We start from the raw sequence: 22,752 nt of genomic DNA on the forward strand, positions 1-22,752 counted from the left end.
AGCAGGGGAGGAAAAGGGGTGAAAGAGCTATAGTGATAAGGGATTCTATCGTAAGGGGTGCTGATAGGCGTTTCTGTGGCCACAAACGAGACTCCAGGATGGTATGTTGCCTCCCTGGTGCTAGGGTCAAGGATGTCTCGGAGCAGCTGCAGGACATTCTGAAGGGAGAGGGTGAACAGTCAGTGGTCATGGTCCATATTGGTACCAACGACACAGGTGGAAAGAAGGATGAGGTCCTGTAACAAGAATTTACGGAGCTATGTAGCAGATTGAAAAGCAGGACCTCAAAGGTTGTAATCTCTGGATTACTCCCTGTGCCACGTGCTAGTGAGTCTAGGAATAGGAGGATAGAGCAGAATAATGCGTGGCTGAGGTTATGGTGCAGGAGGGAGGGCTTTAGTTTCCTGGATCACTGGGTCTGTTTCTGGCGAAGGTGGGACCTGTACAAGATGGATGGGTTGCACCTGAACCAGAACGGGACCAACATCCTTGCTGGGAGGTTTGCTAGTGCTGTTGGGGGGGCGTTTAAACTAATTTGGCAGGGGGATGGGATACAGAGTGGAGGTACAGTAGGGGGTGATGCACAGTCAAATATAGAGAAAATGAGTCAGTCTGGAAGGCAGAGTAAATATAGACTTGTTCAGGCATGAGTGAAAAATGCAAGGCTGGATTGCATCTATTTTAATGCAAGGATTCTGACGAGTAAGGCAGATGAATTGAGGGCATTGATTAACACATGGGAATATGATATTATTGCGATCACAGAGACATGGTTGAGGGAAGGGCAGGACTGGCAGCTCAATATTCCAGGGTATAGAATCATCAGGCATGATAGGGAAGGGGTAAAAGAGGAGGTGGCATTGCACTGTTGATCAAGGAGTCAATTACTGTAGTAAGGAGGGATGATATCTTAGAAGGTTCCTCAAATGAGGCCATATGGGTAGAACTTAAAAACAATAAGGGGGCAATCACTTGACTGGGAATGTACTACAGGCCTCCAAACAGTCAGGGAGAGATAGAGGAGCAGATATGTAGGCAAATCTCAGAGGTGTAAAAATAATAGGGTAATAATAGTAGGGGATTTCAACTTCCCCAATATCAACTGGGATAGTCTTAGTGCAAAAGGCTTAAAGGGGGCGGAATTCTTAAAATGCATACAGGAGAGCTTTTTGAGCCAGTACGTAGAAAGTCCTACAAGAGAAGGGGCAGTATTGGACCTAATCCTAGTGAATGAAGCCGGACACGTGGCAGAAGTGTCAGTGGGGGAGCATTTCAGGGATAGTGACGATGACTCTGTAAGATGTAAGGTAATTATGGAAAAGGACAAAGATGGACCGGAAATAAAAGTACTGAATTGGGGGAAGGCCGATGTCAATACGATAAAACAGGATCTGGCGAAAGTGGACTGGGAGCAGCTACTTGCCGGAAAGTGGACATCAGACCAGTGGGAGTCATTTGTAGAGGAAATAGTGAGAGTTCAGAGCCAACATGTACCCGTTAAGGTGAAGGGTAGGACCAACAAGTCCAGGGAACCCTGGATGTCAAGGGACATAGAGGATTGGATCAGGAAAAAAAAGGAGGCTTGTGGCAGATTCAGAGGGCTGAAAACAGTGGAGGCACTAGAGGAGTATAGAAAGTGTAGGGGAGTACTTAAAAAAAAAAGTAATTAGGAGAGCGAAGAGGGGACATGAAAAAACACAGGCGGGCAAGAGGATAACCAAGGAAAGAGTAGGGCCCATTAGGGACCAAAGTGGCAATCTGTGTGTGGAGCCAGAGGACATAGGTGAGGTTTTAAATGATTACTTTTCATCTGTGTTCACTATGGAGAAGGACGATGTAGGTGTAGAGATCAGGGAAGGGTATTGTGATATACTTGAACATATTAGCATCGAAAGGGAGGATGTATTAGCTGTTTTAGCGGGCTTAAAAGTGGATAAATCCCCAGGCCCAGATGAGATGTATCCCAGGCTGTTATGTGAGACAAAGAACACAAAGAACAAAGAAAATTACAGCACAGGAACAGGCCCTTCGGCCCTCCAAGCCTGCGCCGATCCAGATCCTCTATCTAAACATGTTGCCTATTTTCTAAGGGTCTGTATCTCTTTACTTCCTGCCCATTCATGTATCTGTCTAGATACATCTTAAAAGACGCTATCGTGCCCGCGTCTACGACCTCCGCTGGCAACGCGTTCCAGGCACCCACCACCCTCTGCGTGAAGAACTTTCCACGCATATCCCCCCTAAACTTTTCCCCTTTCACTTTGACCTCTTGTCCCCTAGTAATTGAATCCCCCACTCTGGGAAAAAGCTTCTTGCTATCCACCCTGTCTATACCTCTCATGATTTTGTACACCTCAATCAGGTCCCCCCTCAACCTCCGTCTTTCTAATGAAAATAATCCTAATTTACTCAACCTCTCTTCATAGCTAGCGCCCTCCATACCAGGCAACATCCTGGTGAACCTCCTCTGCACCCTCTCCAAAGCATCCACATCCTTTTGGTAATGTGGCGACCAGAACTGCACGCAGTATTCCAAATGTGGCCGAACCAAAGTCCTATACAACTGTAACATGACCTGCCAACTCTTGTACTCAATACCCCGTCCGATGAAGGAAAGCATGCCGTATGCCTTCTTGACCACTCTATTGACCTGCGTTGCCACCTTCAGGGAACAATGGACCTGAACACCCAAATCTCTCTGTACATCAATTTTCCCCAGGACTTTTCCATTTACTGTATAGTTCACTCTTGAATTAGATCTTCCAAAATGCATCACCTCGCATTTGCCCTGATTGAACTCCATCTGCCATTTCTCTGCCCAACTCTCCAGTCTATCTATATTCTGCTGTATTCTCTGACAGTCCCCTTCACTATCTGCTACTCCACCAATCTTAGTGTCGTCTGCAAACTTGCTAATCAGACCACCTATACTTTCCTCCAAATCATTAATGTATATCACAAACAACAGTGGTCCCAGCACGGATCCCTGTGGAACACCACTGGTCGCACGTCTCCATTTTGAGAAACTCCCTTCCACTGCTACTCTCTGTCTCCTGTTGCCCAGCCAGTTCTTTATCCATCTAGCTAGTACACCTTGGACACCATGCGCCTTCACTTTCTCCATCAGCCTACCATGGGGAACCTTATCAAACGCCTTACTGAAGTCCATGTATACGACATCTACAGCCCTTCCCTCATCAACCAACTTTGTCACTTCCTCAAAGAATTCTATTAAGTTGGTAAGACATGACCTTCCCTGCACAAAACCATGTTGCCAATCACTGATAAGCCCATTTTCTTCCAAATGGGAATAGATCCTATCCCTCAGTATCTTCACCAGCAGCTTCCCTACCACTGACGTCAGGCTCACCGGTCTATAATTACCTGGATTTGCCCTGCTAATTTACCCTTCTTAAACAAGGGGACAACATTAGCAATTCTCCAGTCCTCCGGGACCTCACCCGTGTTTAAGGAAGTTGCAAAGATATCTGTTAAGGCCCCAACTATTTCCCCTCTCGCTTCTCACAGTAACCTGGGATAGATCCCATCCGGACCTGGGGACCTGTCCACCTTAATGCCTTTTAGAATACCCAACACTTCCTCCCTCCTTATGCCGACTTTACCTAGAGTAATCAAACATCTGTCCCTAACCTCAACATCCGTCATGTCCCTCTCCTCGGTGAATACCGATGCAAAGTACTCATTTAGAATCTCACCCATTTTCTCTGACTCCACGCATAACTTTCCTCCTTTGTCCTTGAGTGGGCCAATCCTTTCTCTCGTTTACCCTCTTGCTCCTTAGATATGAGTAAAAGGCTTTGAGATTTTAGAATTAGAATTAGAATTAGAACATTACAGCGCAGTACAGGCCCTTCGGCCCTCGATGTTGCGCCGACCCGTGAAACCATCTGACCTACACTATTCCATTTTCATCCATATGTCTATCCAATGACCACTTAAATGCCCTTAAAGTTGGCGAATCTACTACTGCTGCAGGCAGGGCGTTCCACGCCCTTACTACTCTCTGAGTAAAGAAACTACCTCTCACATCTGTCCTATATCTATCACCCCTCAACTTGAAGCTATGTCCCCTCGTGTTTGCCATCACCATCCGAGGAAAACGACTCTCACTATCCACCCTATCTAACCCTCTGATTATCTTATATGTCTCTATTAAGTCACCTCTCCTCCTCCTTCTCTCCAACGAAAACAACCTCAAGTCCCTCAGCCTTTCCTCGTAAGACCTTCCCTCCATACCAGGCAACATCCTAGTAAATCTCCTCTGCACCCTTTCCAAAGCTTCCACATCCTTCCTATAATGCGGTGACCAGAACTGCACGCAATACTCCAGGTGCGGTCTCACCAGAGTTTTGTACAGCTGCAGCATGACCTCGTGGCTCCGAAACTCGACCCCCCTACTAATAAAAGCTAACACACCATATGCCTTCTTAACAGCCCTATTAACCTGGTTAGCAACCTTCAGGGATTTATGCACCTGGACACCAAGATCTCTCTGTTCATCTACACTACCAAGAATCTTCCCATTAGCCCAGTACTCTGCATTCCTGTTACTCCTTCCAAAGTGAATCACCTCACACTTTTCCGCATTAACCTCCATTTGCCATCTCTCAGCCCAGCTCTGCAGCCTATCTATGTCTCTCTGTACCCTACAACATCCTTCGGCACTATCCACAACTCCACCGACCTTAGTGTCATCTGCAAATTTACTAACCCACCCTTCTACACCCTCTTCCAGGTCATTTATAAAAATGACAAACAGCAGTGGCCCCAAAACAGATCCTTGCGGTACACCACTAGTAACTAAACTCCAGGATGAACATTTGCCATCAACCACCACCCTCTGTCTTCTTTCAGCTAGCCAATTTCTGATCCAAAGCACTAAATCACCTTCAACCCCATACTTCCATATTTTCTGCAATAGCCTACCGTGGGGAACCTTATCAAACGCCTTACTGAAATCCATATACACCACATCCACTGCTTTACCCTCATCCACCTGTTTGGTCACCTTCTCGAAAAACTCAATAAGGTTTGTGAGGCACGACCTACCCGTCACAAAACCGTGCTGACTATCTCTAATGTACTTATTCTTTTCAAGATGATTATAAATCCTGTCTCTTATAACCTTTTCCAACATTTTACCCACAACCGAAGTAAGGCTCACAGGTCTATAATTACCAGGGCTGTCTCTACTCCCCTTCTTGAACAAGGGGACAACATTTGCAATCCTCCAGTCTTCCGGCACTATTCCTGTCGACAATGACGACATAAAGATCAAGGACAAAGGCTCTGCAATCTCCTCCCTAGCTTCCCAGAGAATCCTGGGATAAATCCCATCTGGCCCAGGGGACTTATCTATTTTCACACTTTCCAAAATTGCTAACACCTCCTCCTTGTGAACCTCAATCCCATCTAGCCTCGTAGCCTGAATCTCAGTATTCTCAACAACATTTTCTCTCTACTGTAAATACTGACGCAAAATATTCATTTAACACTTCCCCTATCTCCTCTGATTCCACACACAACTTCCCACTACTATCCTTGATTGGCCCTAATCTAACTCTAGTCATTCTTTTATTCCTGATATACCTATAGAAAGCCTTAGGGTTTCCCCTGATCCGATCCACCAATGACTTCTCGTGTCCTCTCCTTGCTCTTCTTAGCTCTCCCTTTAGATCCTTCCTGGCTAGCTTGTAGCTCCCAAGCGCCCTAACTGAGCCTTCACGTCTCATCCTAACATAAGCCTTCTTCTTCCTCTTGACAAGCGCTTCAACTTCTTTAGTAAACCACGGCTCCCTCGCACTACAACTTCCTCCCTGCCTCACAGGTACATACTTATCAAGGACACGCAGTAGCTGCTCCTTGAATAAGCTCCACATTTCGATTGTTCCCATCCCCTGCAGTTTCCTTCCCCATCCTACGCATCCTAAATCTTGCCTAATCGCATCATAATTTCCTTTCCCCCAGTTATAATTCTTGCCCTGCGGTATATACCTGTCCCTGCCCATCGCTAAGGTAAACCTATCCGAATTGTGATCACTATCACCAAAGTGCTCACCTACATCTAAATCTAACACCTGGCCGGGTTCATTTCCCAGTAGCAAATCCAATGTGGCATCGCCCCTGGTTGGCCTGTCTACATACTGTGTCAGAAAACCCTCCTGCACACACTGGACAAAAACTGACCCATCTAAAGTACTCGAACTGTAGTATTTCCAGTCGATATTTGGAAAGTTAAAGTCCCCCAGAACAACTACCCTGTTACTCTCACCCCTGTCGATTTTCCTGAACCCTATTTGCTAAAGATATTTCATGACCCCTTTTAGCCCTCTTAATTCCTCGTTTCAGATTGCGCCTACAATCCCGATATTCTTTCAAAGCTTCGTCTTTCTTCAGCCGCCTAGACCTTATGTATGCTTCCTTTTTCCTCTTAGCTAGTCTCACAATTTCACCTGTCATCCATGGTTCCCTAATCTTGCCATTTCTATCCCTCATTTTCACAGGAACATGTCTCTCCTGCACGCTAATCAACCTCTCTTTAAAAGCCTCCCACATATCAAATGTGGATTTACCTTCAAACAGCTGCTCCCAATCTACATTCCCCAGCTCCTGCCGAATTTTGGTATAGTTGGCCTTCCCCCAATTTAGCAGTCTTCCTTTCGGACCACTCTCGTCTTTGTCCATGAGTATTCTAAAACTTACGGAATTGTGATCACTATTCCCAAAGTAGTCCCCTACTGAAACTTCAAACACCTGGCCGGGCTCATTCCCCAACACCAGGTCCAGTATGGCCCCTTCCCGAGTTGGACTATTTACATACTGCTCTAGAAAACCCTCCTGGATGCTCCCTACAAATTCTGCTCCATCTAGGCCTCTAACACTAAGTGAATCCCAGTCAATGTTGGGAAAATTAAAATCTCCTATCACCACCACCCTGTTGCTCCTACAGCTTTCCATAATCTGTTTACATATTTGTACCTCTATCTCACGCTCGCTGTTGGGAGGCCTGTAGTACAGCCCCAACATTGTTACCGCACCCTTCCTATTTCTGAGTTCTGCCCATATTGCCTCACAGCTCGAGTCCTCCATCGTGCCTTCCTTCAGCACAGCTGTGATATCCTCTTTGACCAGTAATGCAACTCCTCCACCCCTTTTACCTCCCTCTCTATCCCGCCTGAAGCATCGGTATCCTGGGATATTTAGTTGCCAATCATGCCCTTCCCTTAACCAAGTCTCAGTAATAGCAATAACATCATACTCCCAGGTACTAATCCAAGCCCTAAGTTCATCTGCCTTACCTACTACACTTCTTGCATTAAAACAAATACACCTCAGACCACCAGTCCCTTTGCTTTCATCATCTGTTCCCTGCCTACTCTTTCCCTTAGTCACGCTGACTTCATTATCTAGTTCCTTACAGGCTTTAGTTACTACATCCTTACTCTCCACTGACTTCATTTGGTTCCCATCCCCCTGCCACATTAGTTTAAACCCTCCCCAACAGCATTAACAAAAGCACCCCCAAGGACATTGGTTCCAGTCCGGCCCAGGTGTAGACCATCCAATTTGTAATAGTCCCACCTCCCCCAGAACCGGTCCCAATGTCCCAAAAATCTGAACCCCTCCCTCCTGCACCATCTCTCAAGCCACGCATTCAAAGAACAAAGAACAAAGAACAAAGATAATTACAGCACAGGAACAGGCCCTTCGGCCCTCCAAGCCTGCGCCGATCCAGATCATCCATCTAAACATGTTGCCTATTTTCTAAGGTTCTGTATCTCTTTTCTTCCTGCCCATTCATGTATCTGTCTAGATACATCTTAAAAGACGCCATCGTGCCCGCATCTACCACCTCCGCTGGCAACGCGTTCCAGGCACCCACCACCCTCTGCGTAAAGAACTTTCCACGCATATCCCCCCTAAACTTTTCCCCTTTCACTTTGAACTCGTGTCCTCTAGTAATTGAATCCCCCACTTTGGGAAAAAGCCTCTTGCTATCCACCCTGTCTATACCTCTCATGATTTTGTATACATCAGTCAGGTCCCCCCTCAACCTCCATCTTTCTAATGAAAATAATCCTAATCTACTCAACCTCTGTTCATAGCTAGCGCCCTCCATACCAGGCAACATCCTGGTGAACCTCCTCTGCACCCTCTCCAAAGCATCCACATCCTTTTGGTAATGTGGCGACCAGAACTGTACACAGTATTCCAAATGTGGCCGAACCAAAGTCCTATACAACTGTAACATGACCTGCCAACTCTTGTACTCAATACCCCGTCCGATGAAGGAAAGCATGCCGTATGCCTTCTTGACCACTCTATTTACCTGCGTTGCCACCTTCAGGGAACAGTGGACCTGAACACCCAAATCTCTCTGGACATCAATTTTCCCCAGGACTTTTCCATTTACTGTATCGTTCACTCTTGAATTGGATCTTCCAAAATGCATCACCTCGCATTTGCCCTGATTGAACTCCATCTGCCATTTGTCTGCCCAACTCTCCAATCTATCTATATTCTGCTGTATTCTCTGACAGTCCCCTTCACTATCTGCTACTCCACCAATCTTAGTGTCGTCTGCAAACTTGCTAATCAGTCCACCTATACTTTCCTCCAAATCATTAATGTATATCACAAACAACAGTGGTCCCAGCACGGATCCCTGTGGAACACCACTGGTCACACGTCTCCATTTTGAGAAACTCCCTTCCACTGCTACTCTCTGTCTTCTGTTGCCCAGCCAGTTCTTTATCCATCTAGCTAGTACACCTTGGACCCCATGCGCCTTCACTTTCTCCATCAGCCTGCCATGGGGAACCTTATCAAACGCCTTACTGAAGTCCATGTATATGACATCTACAGCCCTTCCCTCATCAATCAACTTTGTCACTTCCTCAAAGAATTCTATTATGTTGGTAAGACATGACCTTCCCTGCACAAAACCATGTTGCCAATCACTGATAAGCCCATTTTCTTCCAAATGGGAATAGATCCTATCCCTCAGTATCTTCTCCAGCAGCTTCCCTACCACTGACGTCAGGCTCACCGGTCTATAATTACCTGGATTATCCCTGCTACCCTTCTTAAACAAGGGGACAACATTAGCAATTCTCCAGTCCTCCGGGCTGACTATTCTTTCATTTCTACTCTGACTATCACGTGGCACTGGTAGCAATCCTGAGATTACTACCTCTGAGGTCCTACCTTTTAACTTGGCTCCTAACTCCCTAAATTCTGCTTGTAGGACCTCATCCCGTTTTTTACCTATATCATTGGTGCCTATGTGCACAACGACAACTGGCTGTTCACCCTCCCCCTTCAGAATGTTCTGCAGCCGATCTGAGACATCCCTGACCCGTGCAGCTGGGAGGCAACATACCATTCGGGAGTCTCGTTTTCGACCACAGAACCACCTATCTACTCCCCTTACTATCGAATCCCCTATGACTATAGCCCTTCCACTCTTTTTCCCGCCCTTCTGAACAGCAGAGCCAGCCACGGTGCCATGAACCTGGCTACTGCTGCCTTCCCCTGGTGAACCATCTCCCTCAACAGTATTCAAAACGGTATACCTGTTGTGGAGGGAGATGACCGCAGGGGACTCCTGCGCTGCCTTCCTGCTCTTTCTCTGCCTTTTGGTCACCCATTTCCTTTCTCCCTCAGCAATCCTAATCTGCGGTGTGACCAATTCGCTAAACGTGCTATCCACGACCTCCTCAGCATCGCGGATGCTCCAAAGTGAGTCCATCCGCAGCTCCAGAGCCGTCATGCGGTCTAACAAGAGCTGCAGCTGGACACACTTCCAGCACGTGAAGGAGTCAGGGACATCAGCCATGTCCCTGAGCTCCCACATTGAGCAAGAGGAGCATAACACGGGTCTGAGATCTCCTGCCATTTTTAATCTTAAGCTTAAACTTAGTTAAATGAAAAAGGAACGAAAAGTTTTTAACCAATCACACGATAAAAAAAAAGAGAAATAGAAAAAGCCTTACCTTATCTACACACCACCGAGTCCTTTTTTTTTGGTTAGAGGAGGAGGGCAGGTGGGAGACACTACCTGTGTAGTGTCTTGTGTTCAGAAACGGCCCAAATATATAGGGTTTTACTTACCCAGCAGCCCCCTGGTCTCCGCCCAAAACAAAAGGAAATTAAGTTTACTTTAAACTGACCTTCCCAGCTGCTCACTCGCTCGCACTCTCTGCTCCCGAAAAAGCTGCTGCAATGAAAGGATACTTGCCTTTCTTAGCCGAGGCATAGAATATAAGAGTAGGGAGGTTATGATGGAGCTGTATAAAACACTAGTTAGGTCACAGCTGGAGTACTGTGTACAGTTCTGGTCACCACACTATAGGAAGGATGTGATTGCACTGGAGAGGGTGCAGAGGAGATTCACCAGGATGTTGCCTGGGCTGGAGCATTTCAGCTATGAAGAGAGACTGAAAAGGCTAGGGTTGTTTTCCTTAGAGCAGAGAAGGCTGAGGGGGGACATGACTGAGGTGTACAAAATTATGAGGGGCATAGATAAGGTAGATAGGAAACAAATTTTTCCCTTAGCGGAGGGGTCAATAACCAGGGAACATAGATTTAAGGTAAAGTGCCAGAGGTTTAGAGCGGATTTGAGGAAAAATGTTTTCAGCCAAAGGGTGGTTGGAATCTGAAACGCACTGCCTGAAGAGGCGGTAGAAGCTGGAATACTCACAACATTTAAGATGTATTTAGATGAGCAATTGACCGCGGTGACTGCAACAATGACCATGGAATCTCCCTGCTCAGCATAGTGCAGAAAGTCTTCACTCGAGTCACTTGTTCTCCCTTCGCCAGCTGCAGGAGAAATGCCGCGAACAACAGATGCCCCTCTACGTTGCTTTCATAGATCCAACCAAAGCCTTTGACCTCGTCAGCAGACGTGATCTCTTCAGACTACTAGCAAAGATCAGATGTCCACCAAAGCTACTAAGTATCATCACCTCATTCCATGACAATATGAAAGGCACAATTCAGCATAGCGGTGCCTCATCAGATCCCTTTCCTATCTTGAGTGGTGTGAAACAGGGCTGTGTTCTCGCACCTACACTGTTTGGGATCATCTTCTCCCTGCTGCTCTCACATGCGTTCAACTCTTCAGAAGAAGGAATTTTCCTCCACACAAGATCAGGTGGCAGGTTGTTCAACCTTGCCCGTCTAAGAGCGAAGACCAAAGTACGGAAAGTCCTCATCAGGGAACCCCTCTTTGCTGACAATGCTGCATTAACATCCCCAGGAAAAAAGACAGAAGCGCAAGGGGAGAGCCAACTGTGTAACAGCTGACAACCAATTTTATCTGTAGCACCTGTGGAAGAGTCTGTCACTCTAGAATTGGCCTTTATAGCCACTCCAGGCGCTGCTCCACAAACCACTGACCACCTCCAGGTGCTTACCCATTGTCTCTCGAGACAAGGAGGCCAAAGAAGAAGAAGTAGATGATGAGCACTTCAAATGCCATAGTATACAATGCTATGGGCCAAGTGCTGGAAAATGGGATTAGAATGGTTAGGTGCTTGATGACCGGCACAGTCACGATAGGCTGAAGGGCCTATTTCTGTGCTGTATAACTCTATGACTCAAATAGGAAAATGCTTGAGTCCATTATTAAGGAAGAAATAGCAGGATATTTAGAAAAACATGATGCAATCAAACAGAGTCAACATGGTTTTATGAAAGGGAAATCATGTTTGACAAATTTGTTAGAGTTCTTTGAGGATATAACCGGCAGAGTTGATGAAGGGGAACCGGTAGATTTAGTGTATTTGGATTTTCAGAAGGTGTTTGATAAGGTGCCACATAAAATGTTATTACACAAAATAAGAGCTCAGGGTATTGGGGGTAATGTGTTGGCATGGATTGAGGATTGACTAACACACAGAAAGCAGAGAGTCGGGATTAATGGGTCTTTTTCAGGTTGGAAAGCTGTAACTAATGGGGTGCCACAAGGATCGGTCCTAGGGCCTCAACTGTTTACTATCTATATTAATGACTTGGAGGAAGGGACAGAGTGTAGTGTATCCAAATTTGCTGATGATACAAAAATAGGTGGGAAGGCATGTTGTGATGAGGACACAAAGAATCTGCAAAGGGATATAGATAGGTTCAGTGAGTGGGCAAAAACTTGGCAGATGGAGTTCAATGTGGGAAAGTGTGAGGTCATCCACTTTGGTAGGAAGAATAAAAAGGCAGATTATTATTTAGATGGAGAAAGACTACAAAATACTGCAGTACAGAGGGATCTGGGTGTTCTTGTGCATAAAATGCAAAGTTAGCATGTAGGTGCCGCAAGTAATTAGGAAGGCTAATGGAATTTTGTCCTTTATTGCTCGAGGGGTTAGAGTTTAAAAATAGGGAAGTCTTGTTACAACTGTACAGGGTGTTGGTGAGGCCACACCTGCAGTACTGCGTACAGTTTTGGTCCCCGTAGTTAAAGAAGGATATACAAGAAGGATATACCGTCCGCGGCGGCAATTGGGGGGAGGAGCGCCGCGTGATCCCGGCGGCGGCTCCCGCTCACTCGGCGGCTCCGCACTGTTTCCACGCAGGCTTTCCCCACGGCTCCGGCTCGGCTCCCGGGTCCCGTTCCAGTGGCAGTGCATCATTGTGGAGGGGACAATGCTGGGAGCTGGTGAGGTGTTTTGTTGCCTGCACCCCCTTCCCAGCTCCCACCTCGCACCATCTTCCCCTTGCACCCCCTTCCCCTACACACCTCTCCATTGCGTTTGATAAGGTTCCCCATGGTAGACTGATGGAGAAAGTGAAGTCGCATGGGGTCCAAGGTGTACTAGCTAGATGGATAAAGAACTGGCTGGGCAACAGGAGACAGAGAGTAGCAGTGGAAGGGAGTTTCTCAAAATGGAGCCGTGTGACCAGTGGTGTTCCACAAGGATCCGTGCTGGGACCACTGTTGTTTGTGATATACATAAATGATTTGGAGGAAAGTATAGGTGGTCTGATTAGCAAGTTTGCAGACGACACTAAGATTGGTGGAGTAGCAGACAGTGAAGGGGACTGTCAGAGAATACAGCAGAATATAAATAGATTGGAGAGTTGGGCAGAGAAATGGCAGATGGAGTTCAATCAGGACAAATGCGAGGTGATGCATTTTGGAAGATCCAATTCAAGAGTGAACGATACAGTAAATGGAAAAGCCCTGGGGAAAATTGATGTACAGAGAGATTTGGGTGTTCAGGTCCACTGTTCCCTGAAGGTGGCAACGCAGGTAAATAGAGTGGTCAAGAAGGCATACGGCATGCTTTCCTTCATCGGACGGGGTGTTGAGTACAAGAGTTGGCAGGTCATGTTACAGTTGTATAGGACTTTGGTTCGGCCACATTTGGAATACTGTGTACAGTTCTGGTCGCCACATTACCAAAAGGATGTAGAAGCTTTGGAGAGGGTGCAGAGGAGGTTCACCAGGATGTTGCCTGGTATGGAGGGCGCTAGTTATGAAGAGAGGTTGAGCAGATTAGGATTATTTTCATTAGAAAGACGGAGGTTGAGGGGGGACCTGATTGAGGTGTACAAAATCATGAGAGGTATAGACAGGGTGGATAGCAAGAAGCTTTTTCCCAGAGTGGGGGAATCAATTACTAGGGGTCACGAGTTCAAAGTGAAAGGGGAAAAGTTTAGGGGGGATATGCGTGGAAAGTTCTTTACGCAGAGGGTGGTGGGTGCCTGGAACGCGTTGCCAGCGGAGGTGGCAGACGCGGGCACGATAGCGTCTTTTAAGATGTATCTAGACAGATACATGAATGGGCAGGAAGCAAAGAGATACAGACCCTTAGAAAATAGGCGACATGTTTAGATAGAGGATCTGGATCGGCGCAGGCTTGGAGGGCCGAAGGGCCTGTTCCTGTGCTGTAATTTTCTTTGTTTGTTCCCCTATACCCTGCAGCCCCCTTCCCAGCTCCCCCCTCGCACCCCCTTCCCCTGCACCCCTCTCCCTTACCCCTTGCTGCCCCCTTCCCGGCTTCCCCTCGCACCATCTTCTCCTCGCACCCCCTTCCCCTGCTCCACCGTCGCACCATCTTCCCCTTGCACTCCCTTCCCCTGCACCCCTCTCCCTTACCCCTTGCTGCCCCCTTCCCGGCTTCCCCTCGCACCATCTTCCCCTTGCACTCCCTTCCCCTGCCGCCCCCTTCCCAGCTACCCCCTCGCGCCATCTTCCCCTCGCGCCCCCTTCTCCTGCACCCCTCTTCCTTACCCCCTGCACCCCTCTCCCTTACCCCCTGCAGCCCCCTTCCCAGCTCCCCCCTTGCACCAGCTCCCCCCTCGCACCAGCTCCCCCCTCGCACCAGCTCCCCCCTCGCTCCAGCTCCAACCTCGCTCCAGCTCTCCCCTCGCACCATCTTCCCCTCGCACCATCTTCCCCTCGCACCATCTTCCCCTCGCACCATCTTCCCCCCCTGCACCCCCTTCCCCTGCACTCCCTTCCCCTGCACCCCTCCCCCTTACCCCCTGCAGCCCCCTTCCCAGCTCCCCACCACACCCACTTCCCTCCACCCCTTCCCACCGCACTCCTCCTCCTTGCACTGCCTCCCCCCCGCTCCCCCCTTGCACCATCTTCCCCTTGCACCCCCTCCCCTACCCCCTGCAGCCGCCTTCCCAGCTCCCCACCGCACCCAGTTCCCTCCACCCCTTCCCACCGCACTCCTCCTCCTTGCACCGCCTCCCCCCCGCTCCCCCCTTGCACCATCTTCCCCTTGTACCCCCTCCCCTACCCCCCAGCAGCCCCCTTCCCAGCTCCCCCTCGCACCCCCTTCCCACCGCACCCCCATCCCCCCACCTCCTCCCACTGGCATCCACCTACCCCTGAGCAGGGGCCCTAACAACCCCACTGCCTTGTGGGCGTCTCGGGAGAGACCAAGGCTAAAGGAGTAAACTCTAACAGAAAATCTGGAGCGGAACCCCGAAGGCGGTCATGTGTCACCTTTGACATGTTTCCGGCAATTCCTGCAGCCATACTGGTGCCAGACGTCGTGCTCTGCACTCCTTTGGACCCCACTAGGAAGGCCGAGAGGTGGGTTTTGACGCTTGGGCAACTCACAACCTCCATACATCCGCCCAGGCATGTGCCATGGAGAGGTCACTCCATAGTCGCCTCACAGTGACCAAATCAACATGGAAGGCAGCAGTTGCGGGTTATAAGTCCAGTTCAATTGGCGTAGAGATTGGGCGCCACGGGTTGCCTTTGTCGGTGAGAGAGGTCATCACATCTACTGGACAGCTACCGCCCGCCTCAAACCGGGCAGACCCCGGTCAGTAAGGTTCTGTCCCGTCACAGTCCACCTGCTTCAATGGGTGCTTGGAGCTCAGGGTCATTGCCCGACAAGTGCACTGTAACACCGCACCAAACAGCACGAAAAAAGGAAAGGACGTACCAGCCCTTCGTTTTGCAAGCTGGAACGTCAGAACTATGTGTCCTGGCCTGTCGGAAGACCTTACACAAATCAACGATTCTCGGGAGACCGCCATCATTAACAACGAGCTCAGTAGACTCAATGTGGACATTGCAGCACTTCAGGAGACAAACCTCCCTGCAAGCGGATCTCTAACAGAGCAAGACTACACCTTCTTCTGGCAGGATAGGGATCCTGAAGAACCAAGGGCGGCACAGTGGCGCAGTGGTTAGCACCACAGCCTCACAGCTCCAGCGACCCGGGTTCAATTCTGGATACTGCCTGTGTGGAGTTTGCAAGTTCTCCCTGTGTCTGCATGGGTTTTCTCCGGGTGCTCCGGTTTCCTCCCACAAGCCCAAAGACTTGCAGGTTGGTAGGTAAATTGGCCATTATAAATTGCCCCTAGTATAGGTAGGTGGTAGGGAAATATAGGGACAGGTGGGGATGTGGTAGGAATATGGGATTAGTGTAGGAGTAGTATAAATGGGTGGTTGATGGTCGGCACAGACTCGGTGGGCCAAAGGGCCTGTTTCAGTGCTTTATCTCTAAAACTAAAACAGCATGGAGTGGGCTTCGCCATCAGAAACTCTTTGCTCAGCATGATAGAGCCTCCCTCAAATGGCTCGGAACGCATACTGTCCATCCGACTGTTCACCGCCTCTGGTCTAGTACACCTACTCAGCATCTATGCTCCAACACTCTGAAGCTAAAGACCAGTTCTATGAGGAACTCCATAAGATCATTAGTAGCATCCCCAATACCGAACACCTATTCCTGCTGGGGGCCTTTACTGCCAGAGTTGGGGCCGACCATGACTCATGTCCCTCCTGCCTTGGGCGCTATGGCATTGGAAGGATGAATGAGAACGGGCAGAGACTGCTTGAGTTGTGTACCTATCATAACCTCTGCATCACCAACTCATTCTTTCACACTAAACCCTGTCACCAGGTTTCTTGGAGGCACCCAAGATCACGTCGTTGGCACCAGCTAGACCTCATCGTCACAAGGCGAGCCTCCTTAAACAGCGTTCAAATCACACGCAGCTTCCACAGTGCGGACTGCGACACCGACCACTCCCTGGTGTGCAGCAAGGTTAGACTCAGACCAAAGAAGCTGCATCACTCCAAGCAGAAGGGCCGCCCGTGCATCAACACGAGCAGAATTTCTCATCCACAGCTGTTACGTAAGTTCCTAAATTCACTCGAAAAAGCCCTTTAAAACCCTCCTACAGGGGTTGCAGAGACCAAGTGGGCCCACATCAGAGATGCCATCTATGACTCAGCAATGACCACCTTTGGTAAACGTGAGAAGCAGAATGCAGACTGGTTTCAATCTCACTTTGAAGAGCTGGAACCTGTCATAGCCGCTAAGCGCATTGCACTGCTGAACTACAAAAAAGCCCCCAGCGAGTTAACATCCGTAGCACTTGGAGCAGGCAGAAGCACTGCACAAAGAACAGCCAGGCGCTGTGCAAATGACTACTGGCAACACCTATGCAGTCATATTCAGCTGGCCTCTGACACCGGAAACATCAGAGGAATGTATGATGGCATTAAGAGAGCTTTTGGGCCAACCATCAAGAAGATCGTCCCCCTCAAATCTAAATCAGGGGACACAATCACTGACCAACGCAAGCAAATGGACCGCAGGGTTGAGCACTACCTTGAACTGTACGCCAGGGAGAATGTTGTCACTGAGACCGCCCTCAATGCAGCCCAGCCTCTACCAGTCATGGATGAGCTGGACGTCCAGCCAACAAAATCGGAACTCAGTGATGCCATTGATTCTCTAGCCAACGGAAAAGCCCCTGGGGAGGACAGCATTACCCCTGAAATAATCAAGAATGTCAAGCCTGCTATGCTCTCAGCACTACATGAACTGCTTTGTCTGTGCTGGGACGAGGGAGAGTACCTCAGGACATGCGCGATGCCAATATCATAACCCTCTAGAACAAGGGTGACCACGGTGACTGCAACAACTACCATGGAATCTCCCTGCTCAGCATAGTGGGGAAAGTCTTCGCTTGAGTCGCTTTAAACAGGCTCCAGAAGCTGGCTGAGTGTGTCTACCCCGAGGCACAGTGTGGCTTTCGAGCAGAGAGATCCACCATTGACATGCTGTTCTCCCTTCGCCAGCTACAGGAGAAATGCCGTGAACAACAGATGCCCCTCTACGTTGCTTTCATTGATCTCACCAAAGCCTTTGACCTCGTCAGCAGACGTGGTCTCTTCAGACTACTAGAAAAGATCGGATGTTCACCAAAGCTACTAAGTATCATCACCTCATTCCATGACAATATGAAAGGCACAATTCAGCATAGCGGCACCTCATCAGAGCCCTTTCCTATCCTGAGTGGCATGAAACAGGGCTGTGTTCTCGCACCTACGCTGTTTGGGATCTTCTTCTCCCTGCTGCTCTCACATGTGTTCAAGTCTTCAGAAGAAGGAATTTTCCTCCACACAAGATCAGGTGGCAGGTTGTTCAACCTTGCCCGTCTAAGAGCGAAGACCAAAGTACGGAAAGTCCTCATCAGGGAACTCCTCTTTGCTGACGATGTTGCATTAACATCCCACACTGAAGAGTGTCTGCTGAGACTCATCGACAGGATTGCAGCTGCCTGCAAATAATTTGGCCTAACCATCAGCCTCAAGAAAACGAACATCATGGGACAGGACATCACAAATGCCCCATCCATAAATATCGGCGACCACGCTCTGGAAGTGGTTCAAGAGTTCACCTACCTAGGCTCAACTATCACCAGTAACCTGTCTCTCAATGCAGGAATCAACAAGCGCATGGGAAAGGCTTCCACTGCTATGTCCAGACTGGCCAAGAGAGTGTGGGAAAATGGCGCACTGACACGGAACACAAAAGTCCGAGTATATCAAGCCTGTGTCCTCAGTACCTTGCTCTACGGCAGCGAGGCCTGGACAATGTACGTCAGTCAAGAGCGACGTCTCAATTCATTCCATCTTCGCCACATTACCAAAAGGATGTCGATGCTTTGGAGAAGGTGCAGAGGAGGTTCACCAGGATGTTGCCTGGTATGGAGGGCATTAGCTTTGAAGAGAGGTTGAGTAGATGAGGATTATTTTCATTAGAAAGACGGAGGTTGAGGGGGGACCTGATTGAGGTGTACAAAATCATGAGAGGTATAGACAGGGTGGATAGCAAGAAGCTTTTTCCCAGAGTAGGGGATTCAATTACTAGGAGTCACGAGTTCAAAGTGAGAGGGGAAAAGTTTAGGGGGGATATGCGTGGAAAGTTCTTTACGCAGAGGGTGGTGGGTGCCTGGAACGCGTTGCCAGCGGAGGTGGTAGACGCGGGCACGATAGCGTCTTTTAAGATGTATCTAGACAGATACATGAATGGGCAGGAAGAAAAGAGATACAGACCCTTAGAAAATAGGCAACATGTTTAGATAGAGGATCTGGATCGGCGCAGGCTTGGAGGGCCGAAGGGCTTGTTCCTGTGCTGTAATTTTCTTCTTCTTTGTTCTTTGTTCTTCGCTGCCTCCGGAGAATCCTTGGCATCAGGTGGCAGGACCGTATCTCCAACACTCAAGTCCTCGAGACAGCCAACATCCCCAGCTTTTCCACCCTACTAAGCCAGCGGCGCTTGAGATGGCTTGGCCATGTGAGCCGCGTGGAAGATGGCAGGATCCCCAGAGACACATTGTACAGCGAGCTCGTCACTGGTATCAGACCCACCGGCCGTCCTTGCCTCCGCTTTTAAAGACGTCTGCAAACGCGAAATGAAGTCCTGTGACATTGATCACAAGTCGTGGGAGTCAGTTGCCAGCGATCGCCAGAGCTGGCGGGCAACCATAAAGGCGGGGCTATAGCGTGGCGCGTCGAAGAGACTTAGCAGCTGGCAGGAAAAAAGACAGAAGTGCAAGGAGAGAGCCAACTGTGTAACAGCCCCAACAACCAATTTTATCTGTCGCACCTGTGGAAGAGCCTGTCACTCTAGAATTGGCCTTTATAGCCACTCCAGGTGCTGCTCCACAAACCACTGACCACCTCCAGGCGCGTATCCATTGTCTCTCGAGACAAGGAAGCCAAAGAATACTCGCATTGGAGGCTGTTCAGAAAAGGTTCACTGGGCTGATTCCTGGGATGAAGGGTTTGTCTCATCAAGAACGGCCAAACAGGTTAGGCCTTTATTCATTGGAGTTTAGAAGAATGAGAGGTGATCTTATAGAAACAAATAAGATTTTAAGGGGGCTTGACAGGGTAGATGTTGAGAATATGTTTCCACTGGGGGGGGAATCTCGAACTAGGGGACACAATTACAGAATAAGGGGGCACACATTTAAAAGTGAGATGCAAAGGAATTTCTTCTCTCAGAGGGTGGTGAATCTCTGGAATTCTCTACCTCAGAGTTGTGGAGGCTAGGTCACTAAATGTATTTAAGGAGGAGGGAGATAGATTTTTGAAATCTCGGGGAGTCGAGGGTTATGCGGAGCAGACCCGAAAGAGGAGTTGAGGCCTGGGACAGATCAGCCATGATTGTATTGAATGGCAGGGCAGGTTTGAGGGGCTGAATGGCCTACTCCTGCTCCTATTTCTTATGTTCACACATGCACATTAAGCCTGATTTAGACTTTAGTACTTTCTCCCTTGCACTGACCCCACCTGTTAACTTACTATTTCCTACTCTAGTGCTATCTATCTCAGCATTTTGTGCACTGTGCTATTCCTCCTGCTTCTACTTCTTTTGATCTTATGTTTGGAGGAGCCTGATGTATGAACATACGAATTAGGAGCAGAAGTAGGCCATTCGGCCCCTCTAACTTGCTCTGCTGTTCAATAAGATCTTGGCTGATCTGTTTGTGTTTCAAATTCCACACTCCCATTTACCCCCGATAATCTTTGATTCCCTCGTCTAACAAGAATCTATCTACCCCCGCCTTAAAAATATTCAATGATCCCGCCTCCACCACCTTCAGATGCAGAGAATTCCAAAGTCGCACAACCCTCTGAGAAAACATTTCTTCTCATCTGTCCTAACACAAACATACAGTGTCTGATGGACCCAGTGACTGAGGGGCCCATTGGAAGTGTGAACGACCTTAGCTTGATTTCCAGTGTCGTCTTTAAGGTCTTTGCTGCTGCCGTATCCTTGGCCCCCACTCACACCCCACCCTGCTGCCTCACAATTCACACCGAGTCTGACTCTGCTTTCTCTCCTGTCAGGCTGAGCAGTTTCACTCTTCAGTTCAGGCTTTCTTGGGTCGCCTGATGGAAACAGAAAGGAAACTGAAGTCTGGCTTCATCCCAGAGGAAGAGGAGGCTCTGCTGGCATTGAAGCAACAGCACCAGGTGGGTCCTGTGTAGTGGGAGATGGTAGAGGGAATGTGGGAGAGGGAGAAAACGAGGGAAGAAAGGAGCAGATAGTGGGGTGGGAGACTGGAGGAAGGCAGAGGCATGTGGGTGAGGGGCGAGGGGGAGGAAATGGGAGAAAAGGACAGGGCAAAGGAGTTGGGTGGGGGTGAGGGGTGAAAGGGAGGAAGGCAGAGGGGCAAGGGTTAGGGAGAGGAAATGGCGGAGGGGTGGGGGAGGAAGTGCAGAGGGGAGGAGGAGGGGAGGGAGAGGAAATGGCGGAAGGGTAGGGGGAGGAATTAGCAGAGAGGAGGAGGGTGGTTGGTGAGTCAGTAAGGAGATACGTGACTTCTTCCTGATTCCTGTTCAGGAGCATGTGACCAGTCTGGAGTGTGAGCGTCAAGCGCTGGATTGTGTCGTGTCGCTCGGGGACGAAATCCTTGTTTCCTGTAACCCAGAGTCAGTCAATACTATCAGAACCTGGATCAGCACCGTCCAGCAGCGATGGCAAGAGGTGAGTCGCAATCGTAATGTCAGATTAGGGTGTTTGTGACCCCTGACACCACCAGCGGCACTGCTGGGGAGACCTTGTCCCAGCCTGAATCAACATTTTAAATGTAAAACTTTAATAAAATTGTTTGGACGGTGGTCTAGGGTCTCAAAAGCAACGGTACAGCAGCGGCAATCACAACCTGAGTCAGGGGAGCAGGGACTCGGGGATTGGTAAGAAAGAAAGGGTCGGGGCGAAATGGGTTAGAGGGAGTAGAGGCTGAGATCAGGAGGTCAGGAGGGTGCAGGGGTCGGGAGTTGGGGTGAGAGGGAGCAGGGTAAGAAATGTACTCCAGCCGCTGTAAGTCGGGATTGGGTGCATCCATCCCAGGAACCTTGTTACTCTGCTGAGTTACAGGAACCGGGAACTGGCCAGTCCAGTCTGTCCCTCTAGATCCAGCACAAGGACCTGAAATATACTGTTGGCAGTTAGACATCCCTTGTCCACAAAAAGCAGGACAAATCCAATCCGGCCAATTACCGCCCCATCAGTCTACTCTCAATCAAAGTGATGAAAGGTGTTGACGACAGAGCTATGAAACGGCACTTAGTGACAACCTGCCCAGTGATGCTCAGTTTGGGTTCCGCTAGGGCCACTCGGCTCCTGACCTCATTACAGCCTTGATTCAAACAAGAGCAAAAGAGCTGAACTCAAGAGGTGAGGTGAGAGTGACTGCCCTTGACATCAAGGCAGCATTTGACCGAGTATGGCATCAAGAAACCCGAGAAAAACTGGAGTCAATGGGAATCGGGGAAATAAGAACATCGGAAATAGGAGCAGGAGTAGGCCATTTAGCCCATCGAGCCTGCTTCACCATTGAAACAGATCATGGCTGATCAGCTATCTCTACGCCATTTTACCCCATTATCCCCAGAACCTTGGATGTCATTAGTGTCCAGATATCGATCACAGAATCACAGAGGCACAGAATAATACAGTGCAGAAGAGGCCCTTCGGCCCATCGAGTCTGCACCGATGTATTAAAGACACCTGACCTGTCTACCTAATCCCATTTGCCAGCACTTGGCCCATAGCCTTGAATGTTATGACGTGCCAAGTGCTCATCCAGGTACTTTTTAAAGGATGTGAGGCAACCTGCATCTACCACCCTCCCAGGCAGGGCATTCCAGACCGTCACCACCCTCTGGGTAAAAAAGTTCTTCCTCAAGTCCCCCTTAAACCTCCCGCCCGTCACATTAAACTTGTGACCACTTGTAACTGACCCTTCAACTAAGGGGAACAGCTGCTCCCTATCCACCCTGTCTATGCCCCTCAATCTTGTACACCTCGATCAGGTCACCCCTCAGTCTTCTCTGCTCCAATGAAAACAACCCAAGCCTATCCAACCTCTCTTCATAGCTTAAATGTTCCATCCCAGGCAACATCCTGGTGAATCGCCTCTGCACCCCCTCCAATGCAATCACATCCT

General features: G+C 49.0%; 1 protein-coding gene across 1 annotated transcript in view; it reads left to right on the forward strand.

Moving 5' to 3' along the window:
* Positions 1-22,752, forward strand: part of LOC137361814 (microtubule-actin cross-linking factor 1, isoforms 6/7-like) — a 66,039-nt gene that overhangs the window by 19,379 nt on the left and 23,908 nt on the right. The window contains exons 3-4 of the mRNA XM_068026427.1: positions 20,648-20,773; positions 21,144-21,287. Coding sequence (XP_067882528.1) covers positions 20,648-20,773; positions 21,144-21,287 — 270 coding nt within the window. The remainder of the gene's footprint in view (positions 1-20,647; positions 20,774-21,143; positions 21,288-22,752) is intronic.

Source organism: Heterodontus francisci, unplaced genomic scaffold, assembly GCF_036365525.1.
Source record: "Heterodontus francisci isolate sHetFra1 unplaced genomic scaffold, sHetFra1.hap1 HAP1_SCAFFOLD_555, whole genome shotgun sequence".
NCBI lineage: Eukaryota > Metazoa > Chordata > Chondrichthyes > Heterodontiformes > Heterodontidae > Heterodontus > Heterodontus francisci.